We start from the raw sequence: 15525 nt of genomic DNA, 5'->3' as shown, positions 1-15525 counted from the left end.
CACTGGAAAAAAGGAAACGCCTTGTAAAAATGTACATCCGTTGCATATGATTAGCATGTGTCCAAATAATATAAATTTCTTACATTTCTCAATTAGAAACATTACATATATATATATATATATATATGTATGGAAACATTCACTACATGTGCATCTGATGCACAAATTTAAATCATGTACATCCAGCAAACTTATTTTTTTCTCAGTGTGCGATAGTCATACCATTGTCAAAGTCTACAATCATTCAAGAGACACCTCCACAAATGTAAATGCAGAGGTTTTAGGAAAGGGGCAAGCCACTCAAAAATAGGAATATCAGTATAAATGTAATTAGAAAACATCTTTTAAAAAATGACCTGTATAGTAAGATCATCTGGTGCCAAGCAGGTGTCTTGGAGTCAGTTGGAGGTTGTACCAAAATTGAATTTGCCTATCCCAAGGAATCTAGTCTCTATAAATGAAAATATAATTTTCAATCAATGACCTCATAACCTAATTTGCAAATCAGGACAGTTGCTATGGTGATCGTTCCCTCCACAAGGATTACACACGCGACAATTTTGGTTAGTTTGGGCCCAAAGGCTTTGGCAACATCATGTCAAATGTTCAGATGGTGGTCTTAACTAGTCTCCAGATACTTTGTTCACACAGAGAGATAATAATGTAGTGTAAAGTGTCTTATGATTACATCTTTTGTGACTTGGTGCAGCATAAAATCAAACAGATTTTGATTTGATCAGTAGTGGAAGTACTGTCTTTTATTCTACATAATCAAATACTGAAAGACAGAATCACAGCAGAGACATGCCTCATGAATTTTGCTTTTATGACATCCATTTGCACCTTTTATCTGTTATTCTTAATGAGAAAAAACATTTCTTAATCACAGCACACACTATTTCATGTGTAACCTCATTGAAAAACCAATATTGCTGTTCACAATGTAAATATATTCACATCTCTCACAGAGGAAGGGTCATTGAAGCGGAATTGCAAAGAGAACAGATGGTGATGCGGCCCTCCTCCTTTGCTCTTGGGATTTTGAGAGAGGGTGGTGTTGAGGGTGATGGTTGGGGGTAGGGGATGTGATTGTTGGACAGAGCCATTATGAAGTCTCACCTCCTCATTCTCAATCTTTAGTGTAGCTAAGCGGGACTGCAGTTGGTGGTAACGCATCAGGAGCTCAGTCTGGACAGGCTGCTGGGCGCTCACTTGGCACACCTAACAACACAAGGAACAAAGCTTTAGGAGTTACTCTGCTTGAGTTTTTATTGATTCAGTCATACAGTTGTGTACATAGACATACACTATGCCCGAAAATGTTCTAACTCAATTTCTTCCAATTTCATACTCCATTTGATCAAATATATATGTTATTGTAAGTCAATTGCAGTGTCTACTATATTTTCATCTAACGTTGTTTAATAATTATGGTTATCAGATACACTTATTTCACCATGTCAGATTTTCAGTGGGTCATTGGTTTAAATAAATTAAGATAAATATTCGCTGCCCACAGAATAGAAAAGTCAAGAAACTGTTGGAACTAATAAAAAAAAAAAAAAAAAAACTTCTGGTTGGTTCTGGTTGGCCAACTGACATAATTTGGGGTTAATGTGGAAACATTTGGCTGCATTTAAGGGCCTACATGAAGGAGCATGGGCATCTTGCATTTACAAGCAGGGGAGAAAACAAAAAAAGACAGTATTTTTCTGGAGTACAACACTGGATCCCCACAAGTTAGGTTTCATCTTATCTTTAGATATGCAAACTTTATATCATTAAGGAAGAGTCCAAAGTAACACAGAAAAATGATCAAACTTTTATTGTAAATGTTTACAAGAACAACTTAAAAACTGAGCACTTCAACACATAACTTAAAAGGCTTTCGACTACTGGCTAAGTTATTATTCTAAAACCTATAAAACAATACTCGATGTTTAGTGTTGATCACCATGGTGTTTTCATGCCAATTTTGGATTAATGGCTTCTCCTGGTTGTTGATAGACTTTTAAGTCATGATAATGGAGTGTTCTCCTAAAACTGGAAGATGTCACATTTCTATCTGATATACCCAACTCAAGCAGCAGTTCCTTGTGCTCCTTAAGCTCTTGTCACACCATGACAGCTAAAGGAAACATGAGAAGCTGATATAAATTTGGGATATCCATTTTTGGCCAGCAAAAGTCCTTTTCTTATTTGGTAATTGCGTTCCTTGCCAGCTGATGTTCGCCGAGTCATCAGAAAGTTTTGGGCATGCTCAAATCTATGACCTGACATCAGGTGGAGAGCTTTCCTGGTGGCTACAAATTTGTTCACTGTCTTGTCCTCTACTTGTGTTTTACTTTTACAACAATTAAGTGCATATCCTATATATGTCTGATTATTCAGATTGGGCTTCTGATTGGCCAACGCTCCAGTGCCAGGTGTGAATTCTGCACGTGTTTAGAGAGGACAGTTCCCGATACAACAACATGCAGCACAGCTGTTCATTTAGCCAAGGTCACTAAAGAAAAAACAGCGTGGCTGTGTGGCTGTGTGTGTGCGTGTTTTCTGGACATCAGAGTGCACTCTGACAGATTCGGTTGGCAAGAAGGTGCCACAGAGTTGTTTGGTGTCTTTTCTGTGAAGCCACATAGAATCCCAACACTGTGACAAGACGATGTCAGCGCATGAACATGGTGAGGAAGTATGACATCATGATCATAGGTCAAATCCGGCTCCTCCCAGTGAACATATGTCTTGAAACTGTGAAAATCATTCTGCTGAATGCAGCTCTCTGTGTTGCCAGTGGAAATGTGACATTATCCACCCATCAAAGCCCCAAATCCACAGGAGACTGACAAATTAGGTACTTTTGCCATCAGACAAAATATTTAAATACGTAACTAATCCAGTTGCTCTATCCATCACACTGTGCCATAGCCTTTGGCCTCTGCTGGATCTTTTGAACAAAACTTCATTATAATTTGTGGGTGGTGATAAGGCGCTCCTTCCTCAATGATGTTAAACCTATATGGTCCCAAGGTTCTTATGTTTTTGTATAATAGATGGTATAGCTGTTCCTGATACCATTGATCTTTTTGAGATGGTTCCTAAAGAGGAATCCAAAATTTGCTCTGAAGTCTTGGCTTAATTCTTTAGTTTTTGTTTTTGTTGTTGTTATTGTTCTTAAATGTAAGAAGGCACTGGTTCTTCAGGTTGGCCCGTACAATCAAAGGCTCCACAATGTACTCTGAATTATGTTGGTTTGTTATATGGATGTTTTTTGTTTGTTGTTTTTTGTTTTGTTTTTCAAAAGTACAGCATTTCCAATTAAATTTCAGAAGCTTCCATACTGTTTAAATAGATCTGGGTGTACGTAAACTCTCTTGACCCACAAGAAAATCTGACACAGTGAATAAAAATTGAAATTAATCTATCTTGTTAAGATTATGATTATTATTTAATTAGTATTATTTTTAAATTTTATTTTTTATAATCGACTTCACACACAGGTCAGGTCTGAGAATGTGGTGGTGCCGCACTTTGCCTCATTCACCACACCATGGTCCTGGGTGGCAAACACCAGGCAGACAACCAGTCCATCCCCACCTCTCAAAAATAACTGTGCATCTGCCACAGCAAAGTGGAAGGTGGACATCATCTTGGCCTTCTCCTTGCTGAGGTCTTCAACACTGAGGCACCTGTGTGCTCGATCATCTGAGTCTCACACGTACTGTTTGATAAAATGGAATGAGTTAAGGCAAAATGGAGTTAGAAAATCTTGAGCCAAGGGGTACGTAAACATATGCCCACCACTTTAATAGTTAAGCAACAGATCTTCCACAGAAGTTGCCATAGTTAAACATTAGCAGTGCCTCACCTCATCTCCCATGTGCGGCAGGTACTCAAAGCGCATAGGAGGACAGAAGACCTGGTTATGCATATCCATGATCTTATGCTTGTCACTGCGAGAGTCCAGGTTGTCAACAGCATTCTCTATGATATCTAGTCCCTCGTGACGTGACGTCTCCAAGTTGTACTCAGCAGATAAGTAGGTCCTGAAGGTGCGTGCCAAGCTTGCATGGTAGCCCAAGTCACAGCACTGTCAAGATAAAATATCTGATAAATAACCAGTGAAATATTTATTAAAAGTATTGAATGTGGATTGAATATTGTCACAATAACCAGCAACAACAAAACGTATTGTTTTAAACAGGCACCATTCAAGTGCAGAAGACTAAGCCTTACACATTCTCACTCCAAACTCATCACAATGTTATGCGTGGTCTGTGGCTCTGTCTGTCACACCGTGACAAGTTAGGGACGCCTGTTGTGTCATTATTTGATAGGTGGGAATGCCTTTTTTGGACAGCTGTGTCAGCACGTGGAGCTTTAACGTCATCGGAGAACACTTATCTCCATTTTGGTTACTGCCTCTACAAACAAAGTTGGGTGGAGGTTATGTTTTCACCCCATATGTTTGTTTGTCTGTTTGTAAACAGTTTGTAACCCACAATTTTTCATATATTTTTATGATTTTTTTTTTTTTTTTTTTTTAACAGATTCAGGTCATATGTCAGAGGTCAAAGTCAGGAAAAATCTTGGAAAATAGGAAAATCCCTGTCCTTCAACAATGAACAAATTAAAAAAAAATCATAAGTCTGTGATAAAAGATTGAATTTCTTTCATATCTGAGTGTCATGTAGGATGGTATCCTTTATTGACTGACAAATCTAGATCTGATCCAGACTACAGATTTTGTGGCCATTTAAATTTAACATTGAAAACCCATTTAATGTATATTTTACATTATATCTTAATCAAACATGCTCCAATCACTCTCATATTTGAAACTGAGGTGCAGACTGGCACTCACTATTGCCTAACAAAGGTTGGTCCGGATCTGATCCAGATTGTGGATCTTGTGGACATTTGAATTTAATATTGAAAAGCCCGTTAGGTGTACATTTTGCATTATATCACAATCAAAAGTGCCCCAATCACTCTCATTTGTGACAGTGAGGTGCAAACTGCCACTCTCAGTGTATAGACAAAATCTGATCTGCATCTGATTCATATTATGGATTTAGCGGTTATTTGATTTTAACTTTGATAAAAGCCCTTGTGATCTATATTCTGTATTGTATTTTATCTTAGGAAAAGTCACTTCTAACAGGATTTTGACCTTGAAAATTATTTTCAAGGTAAAAATTTGTGGCATTGGAAACTAGTGTTGGCGGAAGTTTGCATTAAATGAGCGCGGTGCTCTAGTTGTTAAAATAAGAGCAAAGTTAGGCTTAGGTTAACTTTCCCCTCGTGTCATACAGTGACTCCACAGAAGTATCAGACGCTTCACAGATTAACGTTGGACTAAAATGACCAGTTTACATCAAAATGTGAAGACTTGGGTCAATTCATGTCCAAACTCACTGTTTCAATCATAAAATAATGCACTGGTGCTGAAAACATGGGATTCCTGGGAGTTGTTTGTACCTGAGTAATGATAAAATTGTGACCATTTATAGTTTGATATCTTGGATCTATTGACATCTTCACTGGACCCAACAAGCCAATTTTTTTTCCTGCAGTGCCCAAGCTACTATATCAAAAGTTGCCTTGTAAGCACATTTTTTGACTTATTGCATACCCTGCCTCTCACTCAATGACTGCTGGAATAGGCTCCAGCTCCCCTGTAACCTCTGGGTGTAGATAACGAATGAATAAATAGTCTTGACTTCGGTGCCAAATTATTCCCAATACACAAAACCACTGCTTACGTCTCCATACATTGAAAGATCAATATCCCACCCTGCTTCAACTCTTCAATGGAACAATTTTTGAACAAATCAAGGCTTTGGAAATGAAAGAAACTGACAAGCTCATATAAAGTCAACTACAACTACTATGAACGGGATGATAAAATTATTCCCTGGCATAATCCCAGACACATCCAGCAAGTGACAAACATACATATGGTACATTATGTCAATAAAACAATGTTGCTTTGTGGATGTGTGTGGTGCATGAAAATTTACCAAATTTTCATCAATTTGACTTCATTAAAAATGCTTTTTTAATTTGGAGACATACTGGATGGATGATACCATTTATTCTTTATTTTTTATTATTATTTTGTTAATCTGGAGGGATAGGCTATCTAGCTATTTAGTTACTGTCTGCATTGTACAGGTTACATATTTGAGACTTTTTCCTAGCCTAGAAAATAGTGAGGGGTTATTCAATCAATGTCAATAATAAAATCAGAACTTTTTGATTGAAATAGGGTTCGCCACACTCTTTCAGGTCAAAACAAACAAAAACAAACAGCTGAATTATGTGGTTTACATTGGTCACACACTAGGGGTGGAATGATCCACTTGCTCCATGATTCAATACATATCACAATACGAGGTCTATTAGAAAAGTATCCAACCTTATTATTTTTTTTCAAAAACCATATGGATTTGAATCACGTGTGATTGCGTCAGACGAGCTTGAACCCTCGTGCGCATGTGTGAGTTTTTCCACGCCTGTCGGTTGTGTCATTCACCTGTGAGCAGGCTTTGAGTGAGGAGTGGTCCACCCCCTGAGCAGATTTTCATTGTCAGGAAATGGCAGAATGATTAGGGCTTTTTTTCCATCAGAATTTTTTCAGAAACTGTTAGAGACTGGCACCTGGAAACCATTCGAAAAATTTATTTGGCTTTCGGTGAAAATTTTACAGGCTTCACAGAGAATAAGGACTGTTACTACAGCTTTAAGGACGCTCGGCATGCCGCGCTCCGTGCCGCCATCGAGAGCCACAAACCACCGGATCATTTCTAAACGGATGGCTCTGTGGAGCCGGGACCATCGTGTGCACTTTCTCTGGTTATCACAAGAGCTGGACATCAACCATTTTCCGTCAGATTTCACTTTTAACAAGAGATTTTGTCATGGAAAGCCGAGCGGAGGCTTCGCGCGTCACGACCGAGTTGCTGATGGAGCGAGACAAAGGAACACCTCCGTTTTGGTCTCACAGGACGGCTTTGAGACGGCGTTCAGACCGCTGTCGGTGGTTATCGAGTGATTATCCGAGAAATTGTGGATGTGCCTGGACATGCCAGAACATGTCCCGTGAGGCTTTATCACGGCGTTGCTGTGCGCCATGCGGCACTGCCGCGGCGCGCGAAGCCTCTGCTCCTCTGCTCCTCTTTCCATGACAAAAACTCCTGTAACAGTGGAATTTGCCGTTCATTTCCAAACTGGACGCTGTGTTTTATCCGGGACGTCGTCTGACTAGCACAGGAATTGTGAAAAGACGTGGACATCAGCACTTTTTCGGCACATTGAGACAGACGTGCGGAGGAATTCTGCTCTGGGTGTGAAATGTTTAGTTATTCCTCGGCCTCCTTTAGCAGTAATGGTACTTGTAATAAGTGTAGCTTATTCATAGCTTTGGAGGCCAGGCTGGGCGAATTGGAGACTTAGCTCCACACCGTGGAAAATTCTACAGCTAGCCACGCCCCTGTAGTCGGTGCGGACCAAGGTAGCTTAGCCGCCGTTAGTTTCCCTCTGGCAGATCCCGAGCAGCCGGGAAAGCAGGCCGACTGGGTGACTGTGAGGAGGAAGCATAGTTCTAAACAGAAGCCCCATGTACACCGCCAACCCATTCACATTTCTAACCGTTTTTCCCCACTCGGCGACACACCCGCCGAGGATCAAACTCTGGTTACTGGCGACTCTGTTTTGAGAAATGTGAAGTTAGCGACACCAGCAACCATAGTCAATTGTCTTCCGGGGGCCAGAGCAGGCGACATTGAAGGAAATTTGAAACTGCTGGCTAAGGCTAAGCATAAATTTGGTAAGATTGTAATTCACGTCGGCAGTAATGACACCCGGTTACGCCAATAGGAGGTCACTAAAATTAACACTGAATCGGTGTGTAACTTTGCAAAAACAATGTCGGACTCTGTAGTTTTCTCTGGGCCCCTCCCCAATTGGACCGGGAGTGACATGTTTAGCCGCATGTTCTCCTTGAATTGCTGGCTGTCTGAGTGGTGTCCAAAAAATGAGGTGGGCTTCATAGATAATTGGCAAAGCTTCTGGGGAAAACCTGGTCTTGTTAGGAGAGACGGCATCCATCCCACTTTGGATGGAGCAGCTCTCATTTCTAGAAATCTGGCCAATTTTCTTAAATCCTCCAAACCGTGACTATCCAGGGTTGGGACCAGGAAGCAGAGTTGTAGTCTTACACACCTCTCTGCAGCTTCTCTCCCCCTGCCATCCCCTCATTACCCCATCCCCGTAGAGACGGTGCCTGCTCCCAGACCACCAATAACCAGCAAAAATCTATTTAAGCATAAAAATTCAAAAAGAAAAAATAATATAGCACCTTCAACTGCACCACAGACTAAAACAGTTAAATGTGGTCTATTAAACATTAGGTCTCTCTCTTCTAAGTCCCTGTTAGTAAATTATATAATAATTGATCAACATATTGATTTATTCTGCCTTACAGAAACCTGGTTACAGCAGGATGAATATGTTAGTTTAAATGAGTCAACACCCCCGAGTCACACTAAATGCCAGAATGCTCATAGCACGGGCCGAGGCGGAGGATTAGCAGCAATCTTCCATTCCAGCTTATTAATTAATCAAAAACCCAGACAGAGCTTTAATTCATTTGAAAGCTTGACTCTTAGTCTTGTCCATCCAAATTGGAAGTCCCAAAAAACAGTTTTATTTGTTGTTATCTATTGTCCTCCTGGTCGTTACTGTGAGTTTCTCTGTGAATTTTCAGACCTTTTGTCTGACTTAGTGCTTAGCTCAGATAAGATAATTATAGTGGGCGATTTTAACATCCACACAGATGCTGAGAATGACAGCCTCAACACTGCATTTAATCTATTATTAGACTCAATTGGCTTTGCTCAAAATGTAAATGAGTCCACCCACCATTTTAATCATATCTTAGATCTTGTTCTGACTTATGGTATGGAAATTAAAGACTTAACAGTATTCCCTGAAAACTCCCTTCTGTCTGATCATTTCTTAATAACATTTACATTTACTCTGATGGACTACCCAGCAGTGGGGAATAAGTTTCATTACACTAGAAGTCTTTCAGAAAGCGCTGTAACTAGGTTTAAGGATATGATTCCTTCTTTATGTTCTCTAATGCCATATACCAACACAGTGCAGAGTAGCTACCTAAACTCTGTAAGTGAGATAGAGAATCTCGTCAATAGTTTTACATCCTCATTGAAGACAACTTTGGATGCTGTAGCTCCTCTGAAAAAGAGAGCTTTAAATCAGAAGTGCCTGACTCCATGGTATAACTCACAAACTCGCAGCTTAAAGCAGATAACCCGTACGTTGGAGAGGAAATGGCGTCTCACTAATTTAGAAGATCTTCACTTAGCCTGGAAAAAGAGTCTGTTGCTCTATAAAAAAGCCCTCCGTAAAGCTAGGACATCTTACTACTCATCACTAATTGAAGAAAATAAGAACAACTCCAGGTTTCTTTTCAGCACTGTAGCCAGGCTGACAAAGAGTCAGAGCTCTATTGAGCCGAGTATTCCTTTAACTTTAACTAGTAATGACTTCATGACTTTCTTTGCTAATAAAATTTTAACTATTAGAGAAAAAATTACTCATAACCATCCCAAAGACGTATCGTTATCTTTGGCTGCTTTCAGTGATGCCGGTATTTGGTTAGACTCTTTCTCTCCGATTGTTCTGTCTGAGTTATTTTCATTAGTTACTTCATCCAAACCATCAACATGTCTATTAGACCCCATTCCTACCAGGCTGCTCAAGGAAGCCATTATTTAATGCTTCGATCTTAAATATGATCAATCTATCTTTATTAGTTGGCTATGTACCACAGGCTTTTAAGGTGGCAGTAATTAAACCATTACTTAAAAAGCCATCACTTGACCCAGCTATCTTAGCTAATTATAGGCCAATCTCCAACCTTCCTTTTCTCTCAAAAATTCTTGAAAGGGTAGTTGTAAAACAGCTAACTGATCATCTGCAGAGGAATGGTCTATTTAAAGAGTTTCAGTCAGGTTTTAGAATTCATCATAGTACAGAAACAGCATTAGTGAAGGTTACAAATGATCTTCTTATGGCCTCAGACAGTGGACTCATCTCTGTGCTTGTTCTGTTAGACCTCAGTGCTGCTTTTGATACTGTTGACCATAAAATTTTATTACAGAGATTAGAGCATGCCATAGGTATTAAAGGCACTGTGCTGCGGTGGTTTGAATCATATTTATCAAATAGATTACAATTTGTTCATGTAAATGGGGAATCTTCTTCACAGACTAAGGTTAATTATGGAGTTCCACAAGGTTCTGTGCTAGGACCAATTTTATTCACTTTATACATGCTTCCCTTAGGCAGTATTATTAGACGGCATTGCTTACATTTTCATTGTTATATTGGTGATACCCAGCTTTATCTATCCATGAAGCCAGAGGACACACACCAATTAGCTAAACTACAGGATTGTCTTACAGACATAAAGACATGGATGACCTCTAATTTCCTGCTTTTAAACTCAGATAAAACTGAAGTTATTGTACTTGGCCCCACAAATCTTAGAAACATGGTGTCTAACCAGATCCTTACTCTGGATGGCATTACCCTGACCTCTAGTAATACTGTGAGAAATCTTGGAGTCATTTTTGATCAGGATATGTCATTCAAAGCGCATATTAAACAAATATGTAGGACTGCTTTTTTTGCATTTACGCAATATCTCTAAAATTAGAAAGGTCTTGTCTCAGAGTGATGCTGAAAAACTAATTCATGCATTTATTTCCTCTAGGCTGGACTATTGTAATTCATTATTATCAGGCTGTCCTAAAAGTTCCCTGAAAAGCCTTCAGTTAATTCAAAATGCTGCAGCTAGAGTACTAACAGGGACTAGAAGGAGAGAGCATATCTCACCCATATTGGCCTCTCTTCATTGGCTTCCTGTTAATTCTAGAATAGAATTTAAAATTTTTCTTCTTACTTATAAGGTTTTGAATAATCAGGTCCCATCTTATCTTAGGGACCTCATAGTACCATATCACCCCAATAGAGTGCTTCGCATCTCAGACTGCAGGCTTACTTGTAGTTCCTAGGGTTTGTAAGAGTAGAATGGGAGCCAGGAACCAGCTCCCAATTCGGATCAGGGAGACAGACACCCTCTCTGCTTTTAAGATTAGACTTAAAACTTTCCTTTTTGCTAAAGCTTATAGTTAGGAAAGGATCAGGTGACCCTGAACCATGCCTTAGTTATGCTGCTATAGACTTAGACTGCTGGGGGGTTCCCATGATGCACTGAGTGTTTCTTTCTCTTTTTGCTCTGTATGCACCACTCTGCATTTAATCATTAGTGATTGATCTCTGCTCCCCTCCACAGCATGTCTTTTTCCTGGTTCTCTCCCTCAGCCCCAACCAGTCCCAGCAGAAGACTGCCCCTCCCTGAGCCTGGTTCTGCTGGAGGTTTCTTCCTGTTAAAAGGGAGTTTTTCCTTCCCACTGTCGCCAAGTGCTTGCTCACAGGGGGTCGTTTTGACCGTTGGGGTTTTTACGTAATTATTGTATGGCCTTGCCTTACAATATAAAGCACCTTGGGGCAACTGTTTGTTGTGATTTGGCGCTATATAAATAAAATTGATTGATGGATTGATTCCCTCACTGTCTTTCACAACATAGTATCTTTGTTCATTAGCCACGCCCCCTTTCTGGATCCTTCCTCTCACATGCACCTTGTTAACACCACCTGTTCCTAATTAGTCCACATGCATATAAACCCTCACAGTCTCACAGTCCCTCGCAAGATTGTTGCTTCCAGTACACTCTCCAGTCTTCTTGTTCTTTGCCCTGTTTAGTCTCGCCGTGTACCAGTTCTTTGCTCTGAGTTTCTTGACCGTGCCTTTTTGCCTCAGCCTACATGCCTGTGTTTGCTCGTGCCTCAGACCCCTGCCTGGAAATGACTACGTTTATGCCTCGCCCTGTTTGTACCTCTGCTCCGCTATCTGATGACCTGTGTGCCGAACTTCAGCCTGTAATAAACATGACGACTTCTTACACCACAAAGCCTGGTTTGGGAGTTTGTACCATGGGTCCACCCACTCCTGGTGTCGGGCAGCCGCCCATCATGACAAAAAGGCTGTGATTTGACACTTTTCTGCTTTCATGCCTTTGTCTCCCATTATGTTTTATAATTTTTGCAGTAAGCATACTGATTACATTTCAGGATCACAAACATTTGGCAGAAAAGCCTGCAAATTTACGGCATGGAGTCGGAAAAAGAGGAAATTGTTCAGCTTACCTTTGAATTAGAGGTGATGATCGTAGAAAGAAAAGCTTGTTGAGGGACAAATTAGTTCAGAATAAAGTATAATCCAGTGATGGAGAACTTTAAAACTGTCACGCACATCATTGCATGACAGAGCTGCAGAAGCATAAACCAGGCTTTAAATTAATTAAATAAGTCATCATAAATGGTAAATTTATGTAAATTTGAGAGCTTACCTATTTTTATACTTATTTTGATAGTACCTGTACTATAGTACCTGGATGTGCTGCTGTATATGGTTAACTCATTAAAAAAATAAAAAAACGTTGAAAACATAAAAGCTTCATTAAGTAGTTCAGCACATTTGGCCCCAAAATGGTGCCATGTTCTAAGCTGATGCTACTCTCTGAATAAAGGGACCCTAGAGCATGCCCCCAGCCCCCCTAGGGAATCACGACAGACACATTCACAAATCTACCCCCCCCCCCCCCCCCTTAGAAAATTCTGGCTCTGGCCCTGAGTTATATTTAGGTGAGACTTATATAATGAAAAATCACACATTCATTATTAACAAAATAATTATAATGAATATTTATATTTGACTTTCCTAGGAATCAAAGCACTAAACAAAATAAATACTAATAATAACAGAATAAATGACAGTAATAAAAGGTACATGACAACAATGCACCAAAATCTCAAATTAAACAGCTGACAATATAGGAAAAAAGTGCAGCTTAGTACACTCAGGTGCAACATCAACATGGGTTTTCCCTCTTCAAGAGGCATTTTTTAACACGTGCTACTTATACTCCAGAAAATACAGTATTTAAGCCGATGAATTATTCAGGTCAGTTTCCAGGCCATGTAATTCACACTGTGAAAATTTCATATTCTGTACACAGATAATTTCGAAAACAGGTGCAGAACTCACAGAATTACATGGCCTGTTTCAGTGGGACACTAAGGATATTTACAGAGCTTTGTCATGTGGAGCTGTATGAAGTAAACTAATTAGACCAAGGGCAGCAGCGAGAAGTTCAAAGACAGCTTAAGGCAACTGACAGTTCTGTGAAACGCTCAGTAAATGGTCTTTAGCTCTGTTTAAGCTTGAGTGTCTGGTTTGGCACCTGAGTCTCACTGCAGCAACCCAAGTGGCTCAAAATGAATCTTTTTTCAAAACACAAAGTGAGCAAGAAGCCATTCAAAACAGTAGTCTAAAGCCATCTCAGGTTTCTCATTGTGTTACATTGTTGTGTATATTCATATTCTTTATTCACTGGCATTTATTCATACATTCCTGTAATCTGGGAACCAGATGAATTTGAGAGCTTATATTTTATTTGCTTTGGCAGATACATGTAGTGTCTATCCCATTCAAGCAGACATCCACCTGGCTGGCAATTAGCCGGGCCAATTACAACCCTTTATCTGAATATCGGCGAGCATTACTGCTGAACGGTGATAGACAGCGGAATACCACTGAGGCACTTTTGTGAACAACCAAGATGGCTGTTACTACTGTTGCTGTTTTTTTTAATCCACCATTGTGTCAGTGTTACAGTGCATCCAGAAAGTGTTCACAGCACTTAATTTTTCCCCATTTTGTTCCTTATTCCAAAATGGAGTAAATTCATTTCTTCCCCTCAAAATTGTACTCACAACACCCCATAATGACAACACGAAAAAAGATTTTGTGAAAATTTAAAACTAAGAAATCACATGTACATACATATTCACACCCTTTGCTCAACACTTTGTTGATGCACCTTTGGCAGCAATTACAGCCTCACGTCTTCTTGAATATGATGCCACAAACTTGGTGCACCTATCTTTGGGCAGTTTTATCCATTCCTCTTTGCAGCACCTCTCAAACAGCATCAGGTTGGATGGGGAGCATCGGTGCACAGCCATTTTCAGATCTCTCTCCAGAGATGTTCAGTCAGATTCAGGTCTGGGCTCTAGCTCAAGGACATTCACAGAGTTGTCCTGAAGCCACTCCTTTAATATCTTGACTGTGTGCTTAGGGTCATTGTCCTGCTGAAAGATGAACTTCACCCAGTCTGAGGTCAAGAGCGCTCTGGAGCAGGTTTTCATTCAGGATGTCTCTGTACATTACTGCATTTATCTTTCCCTCATTCCTGACTTGTCTCCCAGTTCCTGCCACTGAAGAACATCCCCACAGCATGATGCTGCCACCACCAAGCTTCTCTGTAGGGATGGATGGTGCTTGGTTTCCTCCAAACATGACGCTTGGCATTCACACCAAAGCATGAAAGCATAAATGGCATTAACAGTGGCTGCATTAGCACTGTTAGAGAACCTTGCAAATGGTGCAATCTGACGTGAGCGTGTATTCAGGGAATGCAAGGATTTACATGCCAATGATGATAATTGTCATAAGCTGATTTTGATTATTAGGGTCAGTGTTACTGGAGTTATGTGCGGCACTGCGGCCGGCCCAGAGAGCAATACGACGAGAAGCCAGGGGCTGTCTGTGCCCACACAGGTACTGAGCACGCTGGGCTTCCTGGCAACAGGGGTATTCCAGTGTGAGCTGGATGATCAGTCAGGAGTGTGTCTGTGAACCTTGAGCTGAGCCACCAGCTGTGTGGAATGTAATCATCCAAAATTATCTTTTATCGTTGCTTAACACAAGAGAAGGCAAGGGAGCATGAATCCCATTGCCAAAGAAGTGAAGACGTAGGAAAACAAAATCATGACCGGTGATGGCATGCTGCAGTCTGCAAGCTCACCACTAGATGACACTAAATGCTACACAGTGTAGCTTTAACATATTCCATCACTTAAATTTCATTATTTTAATATTTCTCTCATAAATGTAACGGTCACTGATAACTGTTGCATATCATTCATTACTTGATGTGCATGTAGAGGTGGAACAAAATGTAACATGTTGTCCTGAGTTACAGTTGAGCGATTTATTGCCCCTGATGCTGACTTCTTGCTGTGTGGCTGTCAGCTTTGATGTTTGGTCGGGCAGCAGCTCCAGCAAGACAAACAAACTCTTATTCTCTTCTGTTCTGTTTGTGACAGCCAAATTTGTCATGCTCACAATCCCATTCCCTGTGGCACAGCAGGATTTGGAATGACATGGACCTTTTGGATACGAGACACTGGATCTATTAAAGCTGCCCAGTAAACAGGATGAGTCACAGGGTCTGCTTGCAGCTCAAAATGCACAGCTGCCAACAACAAACCCCCATTACTGTTCATTGTAGTCTGACTAACACACTACAC

At 40.3% G+C, this 15525-nt stretch overlaps 1 protein-coding gene across 3 annotated transcripts in view; it reads right to left on the bottom strand.

The window, feature by feature from the left end:
• srgap3 (SLIT-ROBO Rho GTPase activating protein 3) overlaps positions 1–15525 on the bottom strand; it is a 295005-nt gene that overhangs the window by 58415 nt on the left and 221065 nt on the right. For all 3 annotated transcript variants that reach the window (XM_034166610.1, XM_034166608.1, XM_034166609.1), the window contains exons 7-8: positions 3866–4087; positions 1120–1221 (exon numbers count right to left, since the gene is read on the bottom strand). In XM_034166610.1, coding sequence (XP_034022501.1) covers positions 1120–1221; positions 3866–4087 — 324 coding nt within the window. The remainder of the gene's footprint in view (positions 1–1119; positions 1222–3865; positions 4088–15525) is intronic.

The sequence above is a fragment of the Thalassophryne amazonica genome, chromosome 3, assembly GCF_902500255.1.
Source record: "Thalassophryne amazonica chromosome 3, fThaAma1.1, whole genome shotgun sequence".
Lineage (NCBI taxonomy): Eukaryota > Metazoa > Chordata > Actinopteri > Batrachoidiformes > Batrachoididae > Thalassophryne > Thalassophryne amazonica.
Note: the sequence above shows the minus strand (reverse complement) of the source record. Positions and strands in the feature narration are given on the sequence as shown.